At 34.4% G+C, this 19,080-nt stretch overlaps 1 protein-coding gene across 2 annotated transcripts in view; it reads left to right on the top strand.

The window, feature by feature from the left end:
* IL1RAPL1 (interleukin 1 receptor accessory protein like 1) overlaps positions 1–19,080 on the top strand; it is a 690,660-nt gene that overhangs the window by 418,324 nt on the left and 253,256 nt on the right. For both annotated transcript variants that reach the window (XM_051795105.1, XM_051795106.1), the window contains 2 exons: positions 2,768–2,954; positions 4,315–4,468. In XM_051795105.1, the coding sequence (XP_051651065.1) occupies positions 2,768–2,954; positions 4,315–4,468 (341 nt within the window). The remainder of the gene's footprint in view (positions 1–2,767; positions 2,955–4,314; positions 4,469–19,080) is intronic.

Below are 19,080 nucleotides of genomic sequence, written 5' to 3'. Positions count from 1 at the left end.
CTTTTTATCTGGTACCTCCAGTAACAGAAATACAGAAAATTTTCTTAATTCTAACACATGAACAGTTTTTACCCTCTTCTGTATATGCATGCTTGCCAGAGGGCTCTGCTGCCTGCTACTTTTTCTGCTACCTGAGAGTTTTGACATCTACTGTATCCTTCAAGCTCTAGCTGTAATCAGCAAATGCACCTCCTCTTTCTTCTTCTTCTTCTTCATTCCCACCTGGGGGCTACTTAATTTTCTTTCTCTGTTTCTGTTCTCTGAGCCCATTAGCTTGGTTTCCTTTGCTCATACTGTTTGTGTAGCTCTGCCTTCTGTGTCATTCTGAGTTTTGTTTCAAACCAACACCCTTGGTTTCTGACACGGAGTATGAGATGAGTCATAATGACAGTGCAGTTCATATTTGGAGTCAGAATAAGAAAGTCTGTCTCACCAGTGGGCATCTGGAACTTTAGGTTCTTTTGGTGACACTTTAGACTTTTGAAAGAAACATTCAAATTCTTTGTCAGCTAACAAAGAATCCACCCCAAAATTTTTAGTATCTTGTGTCTGACAGTTTAGAAATATCATCTTCAAACAATGAACTTAAACATTCTGGGATATTTCCAAAATACTTCTCTTATGGAGCAGAAAGCCTTAGCTACATCTGGTAAAGGATCTGCTGTTGTGATGGAAACATGGATGTGCACCAGAAGGAATTCTATGTCTGGCAATTGACATTGTCACTGTTTCAGAACAGAGTTTTTTAGTAGATCAAAACATCAAATCATAATTTTTGCACAATGTACTCTGAATTTTGAAAGATCCCTATGTGACAATTTTACTTACCTTGTTTTCTCAGAGAATGGAAGGACAGTTAAGTGTCGTTTGTTTGTTTGTTTTTTGCCCTACTAGGTCCTTTTAGAAATACTTAAATCATGAGGTTCAGTAACATGAACACAACATAATGCTCAAACACATAGGAAGGATCAAAAGAGAATATTTAAATGTGAAAATTTTATAACCAATTACGTCTCTATATATTGCTCCCTGTCATCCAATAACAGAATCTTCTCTTCTATTTAGTATACTCTTGAACCTCAGAGCTTGATGGATTGTTCAGGCCTTCTCCCCATTTCCAAGAGTTAGAGTAACGAAAAAGAATTTTACCAATTCGGAAAAACAGAATTAGCTGACTTGTTATGATGTTTCCAAACCACATGATTAAAAAAAAAAAATATTCCAAGTAGCATCCTAATGGAGGAATAACATAAGGTACATGAATGAAGAAGTGTCCTTTAAAAACAGGGTGATTTTTAATTGCATATGCAGGTAAGAATGGTGATCATCTCTTTAACAGCTTAAAAGCAGCAAGAGTGATCCATATTCAGTGACTTCATTCTTTGCTTTGCATAAAGTTTAAATAACTTTGCTTTATACAGACAGATTCTTAATGGGATAATAAACTGTACTTACAGCTTCATTATAAGGAAATAATTTTGTGTTTGTTTTCCTTACAAATCCATGAACTAACTGGATAGCTAAGAGTCATTCTGTTCCAGAATTTACTTTCTAAGACTATTCTATAATTTTATAGTTACTTACAGAGCTTCCCTTACAGGGTTACATTTTCTCTACAAAAATTGGACTCTAGAGTTCTTTGAATTAAGTATTCTTATTCTTTATCCTTAAGAATTTCTGTTCTCTCTTATTGAACAGAGAAATGAAACATATTAAGAAATGGATCTTTGAGATTCTCCCATGTCTGATACACTGGATTCTGTTGTAAATAATAATCAGCTCATAGAGCCTGAGAATGGAGATAAGGAGATGAATGTTTCCTTAGTGTTCTCTGCAGGATCCTCATTCAGCAAATCAAGGGTCAAATGCATTTACAAAACATTAGGAGAGAAATCTTGCATTGTTGCAGTGTGTTCCTGGGGAGTACTCAACTTTACACACTTATTTACTGCCCACCTGGAAACTCAAATGAAAATAAATAAATAAATAAATTTTAAGTAGTTTTGTCTCTGAGCCTAATTAAATCACACAGTGAAATGTGGGAAGGCAGACAATGTTTCCTACTCTCTGGTTGCCTGGCTTATCAACATCCATGAACAGAGTCAGTAATAAGTTTCAGGAGAGAGAACAAACTAATGCAGGCTGTAGGTAATGCAGAAACAACATTTTGTCCTGGGATGTGGGGATTAAAGGCTAAAGTAAACAAGTTGGTCTGTGTTAGGTTGAAACATCCTTCCTTGTATGATTAAAAGGGCCACAAGATTCTTTTTAATTAAAGTCTGCAAAAAGGCCAACACATTTAAGGAATGCTCAGAGCTGATGAATAAATAGGTGGGTCTTGGTGTGGGGCTCTAATTCCAATTTGTCATTTGCCTGTAGTATCACAGTATGATCCCTTCCCTCCTGAGAGCTGCCAAAACGGTGTCTGTGAGCAAGTTGGTTGTATAGTTTCACTGCTAAATACATGGATCTGTTATTGTTTACTTATTTTTTTGGAAATTGTTCAAATACACAGTAAGGACACTAATATTAGAAAGATTTTGATGAAAGGGAGAAATAAACCTTTAGTCATAGGGTAGGGCAAATCAGCACCTTCTAAATATTGTCATTACTGGTGAGAAAGAAGCAAAATTATGATGAAAAGCTATAAAATACACACAAAATTTTCTAATTTTTTCTTGGGATGAAAAACAATGTCATGTGCATTGGCAATTAGTCTTTTTTTTTTTTATATTAGACTTTTCTTTCTGTTTTTATTGCATTACAGAAACTCAACTTACTGTATGAAAGTGTCCATTTCGCTGACGGTGGGTGAAAATGACACTGGACTCTGCTACAATTCAAAGATGAAATATTTTGAGAAAGCTGAACTTAGCAAAAGCAAGGAAATCTCATGCCCTGAAATTGAGGATTTTTTATTTCCATTTAGGGAGCCTGAAATTCTGTGGTATAAGGTAAGGAATGCAATCGATCTATACCTTCAAAAAGATACTATGCAGTGTTCTTTTGATTTTCATGATCTAAATGTGTTATGAAACTTTGATTGTTTTAAAATTTGTAAAGAACAGGCAGCAGAATCAATGATAGAGAAGAACAAACTAATTGAGAGAGATTCAAATGCTTCCTTTCGTAACCTTTATAAGATATCTGTGCATGCTCTTACCTGAATTAATGGCTTAATTTTGCAGCATGAAATTCAGCGTATACTACCAGAACTTTGATTTCTGCATGAGTTGAGGTTATATTTGCAAATATAATTTCATTTTTTAATCTTACTATATGTACTGATTTCTAGATCTTTTCTTAAAGGCTAAGTTCTTGCAGATAGTGCTCCCTGTGTGTAGTGCACTGGAACTTCCATGAACAGCAGCTTGAGTTCTTCAATTCTTACTATCTACATGAAATACTCAGTACTCCAGTTCTCTATTTAAAGACCCCAAACTGCTCAGTAAATTGGAAATTTATGTTCTGTGTATTTTGTCTGCATAGACCTTTACAGATGTCTGTGTATATAGGAAGTCCTAGTTTAAGTATGCACTGGTATACATTCTAATTATTTTTCTGAAGTGTGATAATTTACACAATAATATAAATACTATTAATTATGGTTTACAAGGCTATGCTATCTAATAGGGGAAATTTTGTGGCCTAGAGAGATATGGTTCAAATTAACTTACAGCATATCTAAGATAGGAGAAATGTAACCAATTATTTGCTTATTCTCATCTTGGATTTTGTGTTTGTAATACAATATTTTTGTAGATTAAAAACTCACATTTTCTAAGTTCAGAGAGCTTTGATTTTTAGATAGTTTTAGAAAGATATGTATATATATATATATTTCTCTTCATTCTCATAGTCTTCTGCTTCTCTAAATTTTTTTGTTATAATGTAAAAAATAATTATTATGAAGAAAAAAAAATAATCGTTGCCTGAAGCTGCTGGCAATATAAAAATCCTTGCCTGCCTAGCTGATGGCAGTATAAAAGTAATAGATCACAGGCATAAGTGTAATGGTAAATACATAAATTAAATGGGAGCCATTCAGCAAACTAATGTCAAAAGAAAACCATCAAAGGAATCAACTCCTTGTTCTTGACAGAGGCACAAATATTAAATCAGCTGATAAAATTCCAGTCTTTTTTCTTTTTAATCAACACCTAAATGGACTGGATTTTTAGATGTTTAGTGTATACACAGTTTATAACTAGCCTGGGCTGTTGCCTAACCCCCTTAGCTTTGAGCAGCATTGTAAACAGTGGTCCATTTTAAGTGTACCAACAGTCACTGAAGTGTTATATTATCTTTAAACAGGAATGCAAGTCAAAGACATGGAGATCAAGTATTGTGTTTAAAAAGGACACTCTTGTCATTCGGGAAGTTAGAGAGGATGACATTGGAAATTACACTTGTGAGTTAAAATATGGATTCTTTGTTGTCAGAAGAACGACGGAATTAACAGTTACAGGTAATTACAGGATCTTGCTATATCTCCTGTATTTATATAAAAAATATTGAATACTGTGATTTGAGTTGTGTGTATTTGAGTCATTTGCACACAACTTTGCTGTGTGCCTAGATATGCTCATACATTTAAGCTCTCTTGAATACTTCACAGTGGTTTCTCTAGCACCTTGACATGTCTGACTTCTGTTCTGTTCCAAAAGATTGTGGGGAGCTCCTTCTTTTGACTGGAAAATGTGGCCAAGGAACAGGCAAATTCAGCAAGCACTACCTCTAACAGAAAATAAGATTATTAAATCTTATCATACTTCTTCATGTGATTAAATGCCTTGGGATTTAAAAATAGCTGTAGCAATAGCTCAATAGTATTAGCTCTAATTGTCTTTGGATGTGAGAACGGCTGTAGCCACAACCCAGGAGCAGCAGCTCTGTCCCAATGAGACCTTTGCACCTGTGTGACCGGTGCCTGAGCAGGGCGTGACTGAGGGGCAGTAGCATTATTCCCCTGCTATTCTCTCCCCACTTTCTGCAGTTTATAATAGTTCAAGAACTTCCTGATCTCAATTATCATTCACTGTGGCTACCAATTAACCTATTTTCCATTAGTCTGATTATTTTTCTAATCCATTTAGTCTTGGCTGCAAAAACATTTTGAAGTATCAAGTTCCACAGAGTAATTATGTAACATAAATAAACTATAATTTAGTAAACAGCAATTGAACAAGATACATTTAATATAATCTGCATTTAAAACTACCACATCAATATGTAAAATCCATTATAGATGAAAACAAAATATGTACTGTAATAGTGATGTCCACAGAACAGTATGAAGAATGGTCCACTGAATTTTCAATTCCTCACCAGACGTCCAACCTCTGTTTTAAAAATACGTAAAACATATAATTGAACATATACCTAAGGTAGAAAATCAGTCTTTAGAATTATAAGATAACAATGGAAGACAGGAGTACATAATGATCTATGCAATGCTGTGTAGTTACACAGTAAATTTCATAAAAGAAGGCAAAATAAGGATTTTCTTGGAACACTAGAGGTGAACGAGATCCATGTGGCTATCAGACGCCTGCATGTATGAGTTCTTACACCTTCAAAATACCTAATAAACCAAGAAACAAATCTTAGAGAAATTATTTTGTGGGCTTTCCTTGCTCCTTTTTAGTATCTAATATACAAATCTATTGCATACCAACAACTAGTAACACACTTATGTTGGGCGTTAGGTTGAATTGCAACAGTTTCTTTCAATGGTGAAAAGTTTGTTTTCTCTTTCAGTGTATCCCATTTGCCCTCTCCATTAACAGAAATTATAGAGAATTGTGGTATGTAATTAGATGAGTCTGGAAATCCTATAATTTATGTTGCTTTGGGAGATTTCAAGTAATCAATTGTATTTATTTAAGCTCAATAACCAGAAACTTTTTGTTGTTGTTGTATGGAATTGATTTATTTGGTCAGTACAGGGAGGCAATTACTGTCAAGTGATTAACCTCACAGTAAACATCCATGTACTCTGTTTGATTGACTCTGATATAAAGAAAACAAAGAGAGATTCTTTGAGCATGTGATTTATACCAGAAGGAGGTTGTCAATTGTCTTTTACAATATATGATATATGGATTTGAAGAGTACGTATTCCCTCCGTCATCAGGTGATCCCTTCTGTCCCCTGCTCCACTGCACAGCAGTATTTCAACAGGCTCAGACTGACAAAAAAGAGAATGGAAAAAAAAAGTTGGAATCAGATGCATGTTTGCATTTGTAGGAATAATTTTAAAAAAATGTAATTTATCACTTGTAGTGTAGGTAGGAGTTCAGTATTTAATGTTTAACTAGACAGAGACAGAAGGAGACTTGGCTGATTTTGATGTGCTAAAAATGAATGAATGCATATGGAGGGAATTATTCAATTTCCACCTCTGCAAACTCCAGCAGATTTAAGGACAACCTCCAAATTAGTAAACTTGGGTAGTACTGTAGGTCTTCATAACATCTTTATAATATTATGTGACTAAAGAGGACAAGCAGATTTACTTGTAGTACTACTAATTTTATAACACCAATATTGACGTCTTGATAAGACTTTTATTTAGTGCTTTATAGGTAGAGATTCTGACCTTAGGTGCCTGTCATGCGTTCTTGGTGACCTGAAAAGCAAGTTGAAGTGCCATGGACATACATTGAGGAGTTCATAGAATAGATGGGGGCTGGTGGAACAGACTGTTTATTTGATTTGGAAAAGGAATTAAACTTTAATTTAGGAACTGAGAAATAAATGTTGCAAATGTCAAATTAAAAGTAGAGAATTAAATTGATAGTTGATTTTCTTACTGTATTAATGAAAACATAATTAAAGGAAACAAAGGAATAACACACCTCTCAGATGTACAGTCTCAAACATGTCGCCAGGCAGTATCAATAAATGGTGACATTTGTGTGAACCGTTGCTGACAACAAATTCCATCAAATTTCATCAGCTCCACAAGGAGTGATTTTTTTTTCCTAAGACATCTGAAATTTCTCTACCAAAGATACTTTTTAACTAGAATGAAAAAAATTAAAAATATTAGTAATATTTAACAATTTGTCTCAGAGTTTTCAGAACATGTGGGAAGTTGCGATTTGTTTATCAACATATAACATGTTTATCAAATTTGGATTTATGAAAAGTAACTTTCTGTATTCCTTAGTATTACCCTTTGTGATAATGTTGTGTGTGCTGCTGTCACACACCCATCATTAGAAAACAGTCTCTTATTTTTTTCCATTTTCTGTGTGCTATGTTTCCAAGTATGTGTTTATGTAAGATTGGAATTTGGGCTTTCTACATTTCTTTCCTGGTATATACCACATTTCCTCTAGAAACAGAAAAAAAAACCAAACCACACCTGTGATGAAAGAAATCCATGAGTCAGATATTTTTTATATATATGTATGTGTATGTATGTCTGTATATATATATATATATATATATATATATATATATACACACACACACGTATCTAGTATTCTCAGTATAAAGCTGAAGATCCCAGTCCCTGCATTTTCCTTTCTTGACTTGGGTGGCATGGCTGGAGCACTTACCGTTGAAGGCTGAGGCATAGAAGTCATCAGGAGCCTCAGCCTTCTCTTTGCCCAGGGTAGCCAGGTCTCCCGTTTCCTTCCATCAAAGGAGAGGGCCCACATTATCTCTATTCTTTCTTTTGCTTGCAACATATCTACAGAAGCTCTTCCTGTTATCCTTGATATCCATGGATAGACTCAATTCTTACTGGGCCTCGGCTTCCCTGACCTTGTCCCTAACTTTCCGTACAATTCCCCTGCATTCCTCCCAGTCCACTTGTCCTCTTTTCCACTTCTTTGAATGTGTCCTGTAAGTATTTTGAAAGTGTAGTGACATTCAGAGTACTCTGAACTTTCTGGTGATCTTTTAAGACGAATGTGGCTGTCTCTCTTAAAAAAAAAAAAAAAAGGAAGAATAAAATAAATTTTACTGGGGAGGAAAAGTTATGATGTCTTCAGACAATATGAGAAAGGTTAGAAACAGTTTTCTTTACCTTACAAGCACTTATAAAAAGCTCTCTTTCTGGTGTTATCCACAGGTATTAAAGTAGAAGGTAGAACATCTTCACAAAAGTTTTTTGGAAGAACAGAGTCATATGTGTAAGCAACTGCAACACTGTAAATTGAGTAGTAGCTGCCGGATTCCTTAAGGCACGCAGGGTGAGCCAGCTACAGCCCTGGGGGGATGAGGCAGCAGGCTGTCTTCCTCACTGCTCTTCTCTCTGGGCAACTATGAAAGATCACTGACCTAAGGATCCCCTTTTTTTTTCTCACATGATGCACTTTGGCAGCCTTTCTGTCTCCTATGGGGAAACCGCTGCTGTTATCCCAGACTGTTAGCTATGGATGCAATTATATATGCACATTCTTTTCAGTATTGATGTTGTGTATGCTTGTTACGATAAGCTCAGTGCTTTGCACCTTACATACCTGTGTGCCTCATGGTGAAATGTGGAATGGCTCATATTCTGATTTGGAACTAAAGTTGAAAAGTAAGAACAGAATTCACATATTTTGAAAAAGGTCAAACTCACTTCCTAGGTGGTATCCTTCTCATCTTAGTATAGCTGTTGAAAATCCCTAAGCCATGGTAAAAGGTGATATTCCCTCCTTTTAAAGAATGATAAAGAGAATTGTCTTTTCTTAGCTTAAATTACAAGCACTTATTGCCACCTTGGGTACATCTTTAAAATAACAACTATTTTATGGCTCAAATTTTTGTTGGTTTGGTTTGGTTTTGAGTTTGGTTGGGTTTTTTTCTTTGATCTTAATGAAAACTTTTGAATATTTTAGAAGATCTGTATCTCATGGTGAAAATATATTATTGTCTAAGTGATTTGAATCAATTTCCTTATTATTCTGAGATCTGACTTAGAAATTACACACTTTTCAAAACACAAACTATACACTGATTATTTCTGCTTGTAACTTATGAAAATATTCACATAAACAGCCCAGTTGGTAGCTTTTTTGGTTTGTGGTTATGCAAATACACATTCTAAAATGTCCTGCAATGTACAGAGTCATATGTAGACTTTTATACTTCCGGAGTGGTCAGATTAGCAGTTTTACTTTTATATGTTTCAATTAAGGCATACCTGCTCTCTCTGACAGACTGAATTTAAGAATATGTTCAGACTTGGGAAAGAATCGTATTTTACAGCATAGTGCCCAACATGGGTCAAAAATATTTTCCTACAGTGGTTTCTTTTAATTAAATATTAAGTTTAATAATATTCTTTTTGTTACTTATAGTACTGAGGAATTTGCAAACTCTTTCCACTTTCACAAGATTTCATTCAGATTAAATGAAGACTAGCCTGTGTCTGAGAGGGAGTGTCCCCACTGCGATAACGAATAGTTCTCAATGATGAACATCATAAAGCAAACAGACCCAATCAACCTTGCAGTTGGAGCATTGCTTGTTCAATTCCTCCATGGCTTTTTTAGTTTTAAGTATCAAAATATTTTTTTCTGTTCTGTTAGAAGTAAGAAGCCCTTATATCTGGCAGATGGAATCAGAACTGATGTGTAGGTTCTTACTCCTGAAGCTTCTACTCAGCAGCTACTTCGTTGTCTTTATTCATTGGTTAGACCCCTAAAGTCCCCTTGGAAACAACTCCAGCTGTAGTGAGCACAATTTTAGATTTACAGATTTGATCATGTCTACAATCAAGCTATAGCAATACTAATTTAATGTGCATTGATGCTATTATTTTTTTTTATTTAAATTTAGCCTGCTTGGTTTAACAGATTTGTACAATAATCTTGAAAGTGCCAGTTTACTCTTTCAATCTTCTACCCATGACTTTTGTAGTCTTTAGATTTTTTTAGGCAAAAAAAGGAATGCAATTTTTCTGTTTCACAGTTACACAGTAGCTGACTCTTTAGTGTTGCTTAAAGTCTGGGATGTGTTGAATAAGCTTTGTCTCTTGCTTTCTGACAGAATTAGTCTTCATTAGCATAGTAGAAAATCTTAAATGACTACATGTATGTATGTACTTTTAGAGCTGAAAAGATCACTGTAAAAATAAATAGTATGAAGAAATAATTATGGTTAAATTATATACATAGCCTTACAGCTCCTACATGTGGATTTTTATACATATTTTATGAATAAGAAAAACAAAAAAGTGAAAGCGACACACACACACATTTTGAAGGTTATAGCCTACTTTAAGTGGACTGTATTCTGACTGTGTAAGACAAAATATTCACCATTTTTTCCCCAAAGATATTAGCTTTAATTTTTTCCAGGTGTGCTACTCTTTCTCACTCGATACATCAAAATGCAGAAAAGTGCTGCAATAAGTATATACCTTTTTAACATTAGCAAGTGCTAAGTGAAAAAAGTGTAAAACATTAAAGAAGGTTGTTTTCCAAGCATTTAGAGCTTGAACATAGACTCTGCTTGTTGTTTGCAGGTAATGACAGGGTTGAGCCATTTTGAATGTACCCGGCCCCTCTTTGCTTCAGCTGATCCTGATAGTTATCAGACCTGATGCTCATCCTTTTGTTCATCATTAGTTTAACTAAATTCCAGAACATAGTCGGATAGAAATTCTATTTACCATTATTCTGTGCAAAGACTAATAAAATATAAAGCAAACAATAGACTCATTATGAGAGCAGAATGTTCAAAATACCAACCTAACATTTTAAAATACATAAAATCCTGTAGGTTTAACAAATACATGGCTAAAGCATGGGCTGGATGGTTTCTTTTTTAATTAGAAATGAGTGATCTCTTATAGTGCAATCATTTTGGTATAGCTGAAAACAAGGGTCTAAATTAATTTCCTGTGGGCATTTGAGTAATAATAATCAAAATGTTATGTAGATATTTGATTAAAAAATTCTCTATAAATGTTCACTTAACATTTTTATTGTAAATGGGTTAAGTGGGTTATTCAAAATCAGCCTTATATTAAGACAGGAATGAGCAAAGCTTTATATATCTTACTTCAAAGGAAGTACAAATGATGTCATGTCAACCTCTGTTATAGGTTGAAATTATGAATTACAAAAGCAGCTTCAGTAATTTAGCAAAAGAACAGATGCAAACTTTAAAGAGAGACAAAATGTCACCTTCATTTTCAACTTGATGGTGACCTGACACTTCTTCCTTTGCAAAATGCTGAATTGGGGTGCTTCCAAAAAACAACTTCAATTATTAGAGATTATTCCTATCATGATCACTGGGTACAGAGAGCTCCTCTAGACAGTAATTCAAAGAATTAGACAGAGCTGGGTGTTAGAACTTATTTAATACAACAGTTTCTATGGGCTTTAGAAGGAGAGTTTTTCTTCTTTGATCTATGAGTAACTGGTTCCTTTTGGACGATATGTTTACATGCTTGTCTTTCTGGACAATGTCCTAATTCATGCACAGCATACTGTTCTTTTTCTGTTATTTGTCAAAAAATCCTCCAGGTCATGGCCACTATTTCTGACTTTTCTTATTTTATTGACATTTTTTATGCAATGATATTTTTTTGCACTTCCCTTTCTACAACCTAGTTCTTCCTCTCTATTTGATAGCATAACTTCAGAAGAGAAGTGACCAATCTCTTGCGGCTTTTTGTGTGGATAATGCAAAAATAAGGCAGTTATAAAACCCTAAAATATACTAGAAAGTTTTGCATTCAGTATCTTAAAGTAAATTTCAGTATTTGCAAGCTTATTTTATTCATCCTTTTTACATTGTGTGCTATGTCCATTGATGCCTTTTCTTATCTTCTACAATGTTAATGAATGGAAAAAAATATATTCGGTTTGTGATAGTTGCTTGGACAGATGCTATGAAATAATGTAATTGAGGATGCAGTCGTGACTTCTTTTGGAATCCTGTACTCCCTGTTGACAATATGGTGTCAGTAAAAGGTAGGGGGATGTTTTAATATGTGGTGATCAGTAGAAGAAATCTTAGTCCCTAATGAAAATGAAGACTTCCACTTAAAGTAGATATTATGCAAGAAGTGTAGATTGTTACTGTGCATGCTGTTGTTAAAATTGTGACAGTTTTGCTAAATTCTGACCATAGTGTTGTTATAAACCTGACATCTTTTTAAACTTCTACTAAACTTTTTTCTGAAGACTTTTTTTCAATTGTAACTTTGTGTGTAAGGTTAAAAACTAAGATAAAAATAATAACTCCAAACAAATTTGTTTTTTACATCAGTTGAGAAAAACTTTAGGGAAATACCATTTCCTGAGTTATGAAAGTTTGTTCGTGTGAGTCAATTTCCCTTTTTTCGTGAGTCATATCAGAATATTGAAATATAAAGATTGTGAGTGGATGCTGTTGCCATGATTCTGCTTCCAATTGTTTCAGTCTAGTGGGGTGAAGTTATTAAGATGAACTTCATTCTAGAGAGAGAAAGAAGTTGTACACAAAAATGTTTACCAAAAAACTGTTTTAGTGACTGCTAAAGACATAAAAGACACATAAACCCTTAACTCAATAATATCTTGAAAAAATTAAGTAAATCTGTTGTTAAGGCACCCAAGATGCCTGTTAAACACCCTTTTAAAAGGTAGATAAATTACAATGAATGTTAATTTTTCACATTATTGCTATGGTAGCAGAAGACTTCATTTTACTTTTATGTTCCCCTAGAGTATGCTAAATCCACCCATACTGTTCTAACAGAGCATTTATCATTTCCCTAGTTTTTCTTATAAAGCTTTAGATAATTTATGTGTACAGTGACGTCTTCCAGGATGGTACTTTAATAAACCAGAGTATAAAATGTATGATAGCATATGGACCTTGTGTTGCCTCCATCCTAAAAACAATCTATACACATTCCTAAAAACAGTCCATACACAATTAGACTAACTGAATATTTAGATTTAAAATGGAGAGCATTTTTCCAATGCTTTCAATGTCTTTCAATTGGCTTTGGCAAATTCTAAACTCAGTGCTACTAAGTGAAAATATATTGATAATACATATGTTCAGGCAGAGATTCCAGATAATACATGCATCTGAAATCAATGCAATTGTTCTTAGAGGCAGAAAAGCTTTGCTTAAAGAAGAAAAGGAAAGACACCTCATTTTAACTGCAGGAATATCACATAGGTACAGTGTTAGTAGCCTCAAAATCATGTAGATAGTATCTGAGATATATTCCATTATATTAAAAGAAAAACTTCTCTTTAGGAGTATTCACATCCTGAGATGACCTCAGAAATGTTGTTGTCTCCCCTTCACCACTCCAAGAAAAAAAAAGGCTTCTTTTCGTGGTATTGTCTCAGAGTATTAATTAACCATCTAAAATATCATAGTATATAAACAATAGAAAAACAGTGCATATCAAATTTAAGAAACAAATTTTACTTTGAATTCTTTTACAAGTGTGAATCAACACTGACATCTTAGCTTCTTTGAGATTAATGTCAGTTTGCCCATCAACTTAACATAGCCAGTATTTCATCCTTGGATTCTCTGGTTATGAAAGATCAGAACTGAAGTTAATTTTAAAAATTGAAATCAGTTTTCAAAAAATCTATTTCTGCAGAACACCTTGATGTTTTATTGGTTATCTGTCATGCAATTTCTCTCAATTAGTGAATACATTAGTTTTTTAAAAGGCTTAAAATACTTTTTGCATGTTTTAGTAACAGGAAAAGTGCATGATGGCTGTGTAGTGACCTTCCAAAACAGGATGAACAGTAGATGAATTTTTTTTTTTACCATTTTAAAAAGGGAAAACCTGCCCATATATTTCTACATGACTCTAAAATACAGAATGTAATTTTGACTGTAGCTGAAACTATAGTTCTTCCTAGTTTACTCACTTAGTGAATAGTTTGTTTCAATTCTTGTTGGAATCAGTATGAGTATAACACCTACTGACTTACTGGAAAAAGTACAGGGCTGAAAAAAAGCAGTCAATACTAATGTTGTATTCTATGGTAATTTATCTGAAAAGTTTAAAAATTAACATATGCGAAAAATAATAGAGATAAAAAAATTGAAATTATATACTATTTTAACTTCTGATGCTTTACTAACCTGTGTGAGAGCTTAATATAGGAAAACAACTTCACCAACTTGTTTTTCTCTATGAAGTTGATAACACACAATAATTGTTTGAATATGAAAAAGAAATTGGAACTAGCAATGACATTTTCCATTTCTTTAATGTAGTTTTTCCTTTTGCTTTGAAGTATTATATTCACATCCTGAACTAGATTAATTTAAAAATATTGGATAATACTTCACAGAACTATGATTGAGGAGTGATATAAATCAGTGAATTTCCTCCACATTCTTTACACAAAATGAAGAGGGAGTGTAAAAAGTGTAGAAAGATGCCTGTGAGTTTTCTCCCTTTCTAAATCGTTCTGTTTCTCCTCACTGCATTCTTCCTACGTTAAACAAGAGTGTTATATTTCTGCAGACACAGGATATGACAAGAAACATTCTCAGTCCTTAAATAAGCCCTTTATGGAGTCACTAGTCCCACAGCACAATTCTACTCAAGTTGTGGGAGGTTTATTTATGGTGAGTATATGATATGTTGTGTGGTTGTTTTTTGTTTTCTTTTTCTAGAGATAAGATTCCTCTTATCTAAGCTTAGTATTTACACCCGCTGGCATATGAGCTCACTGCTCTTCATAGCAATTCCATGGCATGACTTGTATCCTCTCTATGCCAACGTGTTGAATATCAGATGAGTTGTGTTACACAAAATTCCACTTCCAACTCTTGACTATCCATGGATCTTTAGTTGACAAACTCAAAGGTAGATTTACAATATAAGTATCTAAATAACACGAGTCCTACTTTAAGGTTCCATGGTTGTTATGATTATAATCTTTGGAAATGGTAAGCTGGCTCTACATAATATTTTATTGTTATAGAACAAATCCAAAAATTCATGTTAGCTTTTCAAAGCAGGCAAGAACAAATCTGTAGTAGAAATGTGTTTGGTTTTTTTGTGTTTTTTTTAACTGAGATGTACAGTTGAAAAAAAGTAAAAAAAAAAAAGGGCAAGCTTTTGGGTGTACAAGGCCGTTTTCAGATCTCAGGGGCTTACTATACCAGTTGGTCTAATAAAATATATTGCTTCTACCTTCTTTTATGTGAACCATCATGTCTCAAGAAACATTACTATTATTATTTTTCATGGTATTTAAGTTTTCTTAGGATGGAATAAGAACATGTATTTCTTTAAGCTAACTGCAGTGTGCAAAATAAGTATAGGGATTTTTATTAAAATATTACTGTTTTGATTCATTTTGGCAGTTAGAATAAACTGTGCTTCATATGTAACACAACGTGTTCCTTTTTCCATCCTATGCTTTCTTTGAAAGTGATGATTGTGGTTACGAGACAACTGGAAGCTTTCCTTTCATACTTCACTATTCTCAATTCAATGCAAAATAAACATAAAGAAAAACGAGTCCTCGCTGAAAACAAAGGTTTTGGCTTGAGAGCTGCAGTAAAGAGAAAAAATGTTTTATTAGAAGTAGGTGGGTTATGATGCTTCAGTGTAGAGATGGCAGATTTATTTTAAACTACTACTTCTGTTCAGTACTTGCACATATAATAGGACATTATTAATGTTGATATCAACTGTCTTAAATTCTTAGGTGAGTAAAGAACCTGAGGAGAGATGCGATTTTTATTTTGTTGTCATACAGCTCTGCCAGCAAACCTTCTCTCTTGCAGACTCAGCACAAGACAGAAGTGTGACTTGCACTGAACACCTCCTACTTCCACCACAGCTTTGAGCCTGGCACCACAGCCCAAGCACCAGCTGCCTTACAGCGTGCCATGCTGGACCTGTCCTAACATACCACCCCCTCTGAACCTGGCACAGTTTGTGATTTCAGTGGCCAAAACAGGCCTCTCTCACTTTGCCCAGCCTGCCCTTTGAAGGCACAGACCAGAGATGCACTTTGGGTCTTGGTGTCGCTTCTAAGATGTGCAGCAGCAGCAGCAGCAGGAGCAGCAGCAGGAGGTACCTCCAAGGGGGCCACCCTGCCTCCCCACATACAGTGCTGTGGTTGTTCCTGCCCTCCTGCAAACCACCCTACTGCACATCCTACCCTGGGCAGAACTCAGGTGGCAGCAGTGGGCAAGCCAAGGCTTGGGAGGAAAGGCAGCTCTAAAATAACCCTCTGAAGATGGAGGCAGCAGGGACCTCTGCAGCCCCAAAGGGAGCACACCACACACCCCCCCCCAGCCTCCAGCTCTGAGCAGCCACCCCTCCATGAAGTGGCAGAGTGTTGCTGAAATCCAGTTTGGATTTTTCAGGTGTTTTGTTCTTTCAAAATGATTCCATTACTTTTTCAGAATTTTGAACTAGCGTTCAGAATTCAAAAAGTCACTCATGAATAACTTGGCAAAGGGCAAAAAATGCATTGTGATAAGCTAATTTAAATAGAAATAGGCTCAATCCTTTGTGTGGGTTGCATATGTGTTTTGGTTGTTTTTTTTTTAAATATCTAGATTTTTATGAGCAAATTCAGTTTCCTGAGGAGCTACTCCGACACCATCAGGCAAAAAGAAAAATTAAGGCTAGGTGAAGTGATTGTCATTTTCATACAGCAGCAATCCAGACTTTTTGATCACATTTGAGGAGTGACAGTTTCTTAGGATGACTGAGAGGACAGGAACAGAGATTAGGGAAGAACAGACACTTGAAAAATGTGGATGATATGATATTTGCTGGAAATTATGTGATCACAACAGGAGAAGCATTTATTTTTTTCCCTACTCTTGTGCACAAGTAAAAAGCTGTATGCTTAATAGGAAATAGTCCTATGCAGCTACTGTTCTTACTAAGAGAGGCTCAAAAGACTGAAGAAAAAAACTTGAAAGATCTATTCTGGCTTCTGAAAAGTCAAGGACATTTCAAAATAGTTTTACATGTGCTCTGTAATGTCTTATTCTAATATATTATAAATGCTAGTTGGCAGATTACATCTCATATTTTCAAAAACTAAAGTCTGTAACGTTCTGCTCTAACTGTCTTCTTGTCTATGTGGTTCAAAAGCATCTTCAAGACCTGTCATAGTAGTTTTGATATGCACATGAAGCTGAGAGAACAATGATTATAAACTCCACTCAGAAAGATATAAAGGTAGATATGTCTGCTGACATGAATAGAAAGCATAAAGCTCTGAAAATATCTTACTTTAGACTACAGTATAGGTAAATCAAAAGAAAATATTATAAACACAAGTTCAGTGTCCTGTTATTACTAATTAGTTCCATAAGAGACATGATAATTTAATTTGCTTGTCAGTGTTACTTATTTTTTTATGACCTGTCTTTTGAGAATAGCAGTTCTGAAAAATATTACTTAATTCAAAGATAAACCAAACCTAAACAATATAAATTATGGGGTTTTTTGGGTCTTACAAACCTAATTAAAAGACTCTCATGACTTGAAATTTTCTTTCCATTTTTGAATGTATGGCAAAGTAACTCTTCCAAGAAAACATGCCAGCTGATATCTAGTTCTCTTATTAAACTGAGTGCTTCATAGTATCAAAGGGCAGAAAACTTGCATTAACTTGATTAAAAATACTACACTGAGTCAGTAGAAAAACTATGGATTTACTCTTGGCATTTTAAAAGGATTTTTTGGGCAGAAAAGAGAGGTTTTTAATAAGTAAATTGTTAAAAAATAAATAACTACATGTGTAGAAGCTCCTATAGATCCTGCTCGTGTACATTATGGAGGAGTAAATAAAATCAGGAGAGTAAGAAATGCAATTCTGATTCAAAAACTAAATTGGAGGTGGTCTTAATTCTTGTTTGGTTATGGAAGTAGGTAATATCTAGTTAAATTAACTGAAATACTGTTAAATTTTCAGGATATGGATTGTTTCTTCAACATGAATAGCAAAATTGTATTTATTCTGTTAGAGATCTTTCAGCATTGTCAGCATGTTAGGATAGAAAAAAAAGTTGTTTTTTGCAGTTTCAGCCATTAAAAGATAAGCTAGGCCAGGCCAGGCCCATGGTCTGTGCAGGATTTTGAGAAAAGAAAAAAAATCATTTGCACTGCAGTACTGGGCTGTTAATTAAAGATTTGAAAGAGGTTGAAAAATATACTCATCTACAGCTAAGAGACATTTGATGACTTTTTTACTTATGCAAATAAAAAGCATAGTCACATGACTCTATTAAAATAATTTTTACCTGTTGTACTTTTAATTATAAATATTTAAATGTTTTAATTAAAACACATTCACACTCATTCACTAAATTTGAATGGATCTTGCTGATTACCAGTCAATAGAAAACATTTCCATTTTAAAAACCCTCCTCTTTTCATTCTCCAAAATCTTTGCCAACTGTTTGAGAGGAGGGGGGAGGAGAGCAACAAGCATTAGACAAGCTGCTTGTGTGTTTGTTTTGTGGGGAGAAAAAACAAACATAGTTTTAAGAGTGTTCAGTTATATTTGACCTTTACCAAATTTGACCACCGTGTCTTTGAAGAAATATGTGGAACTTTCTGCCCCAGAAAGAAAATACACTTTTAAGAGGAGAAAGATAATTTAAAACTCTTGCTACATTATTAGAAATCTCTTCAATGAGATAAGAAGCAGATTTTTAATGTCCATATTAATACATCAACTCTTTTTCATGGATAAATTGACAGTATTGCTGGGGGTAGGGAAGGAATTGCTGTGAATTTAAACCAAGACAGTAGAATAACTGTGGATAGAGTTTTTGAGACAAATGTGTCTTTCTTTCTACTGTGCAACAGGAGCTTAGGAAGACACACCCTTAAAGATTTGGTGTGTATGGAAGAAAATGAATATGCAAATATGGAAAGAGTAAGAGACTACCATTAGTAGAGATGGGAAAAATACTCATAGAGAAGAGAGTGATTGTTTTTTTTTTTTTTCTGCAGCAGGCCCAATGTAAAGGCATTTATCATTTTCCCTACTGTAGGAATGTGTACCATTTTTCACAGGATAGTACTGACACTGAAGACTGGTGAGCTAGTCAGAAGTCATGAATATATTTTAGTGAATACAGTTATATCTGTCATCATGAATG

This window comes from Manacus candei, unplaced genomic scaffold (genome assembly GCF_025592945.1).
Source record: "Manacus candei isolate 608988 ecotype Guabito, Panama unplaced genomic scaffold, ASM2559294v1 h1tg000041l, whole genome shotgun sequence".
NCBI classification, from domain to species: domain Eukaryota; kingdom Metazoa; phylum Chordata; class Aves; order Passeriformes; family Pipridae; genus Manacus; species Manacus candei.
Note: the sequence above shows the minus strand (reverse complement) of the source record. Positions and strands in the feature narration are given on the sequence as shown.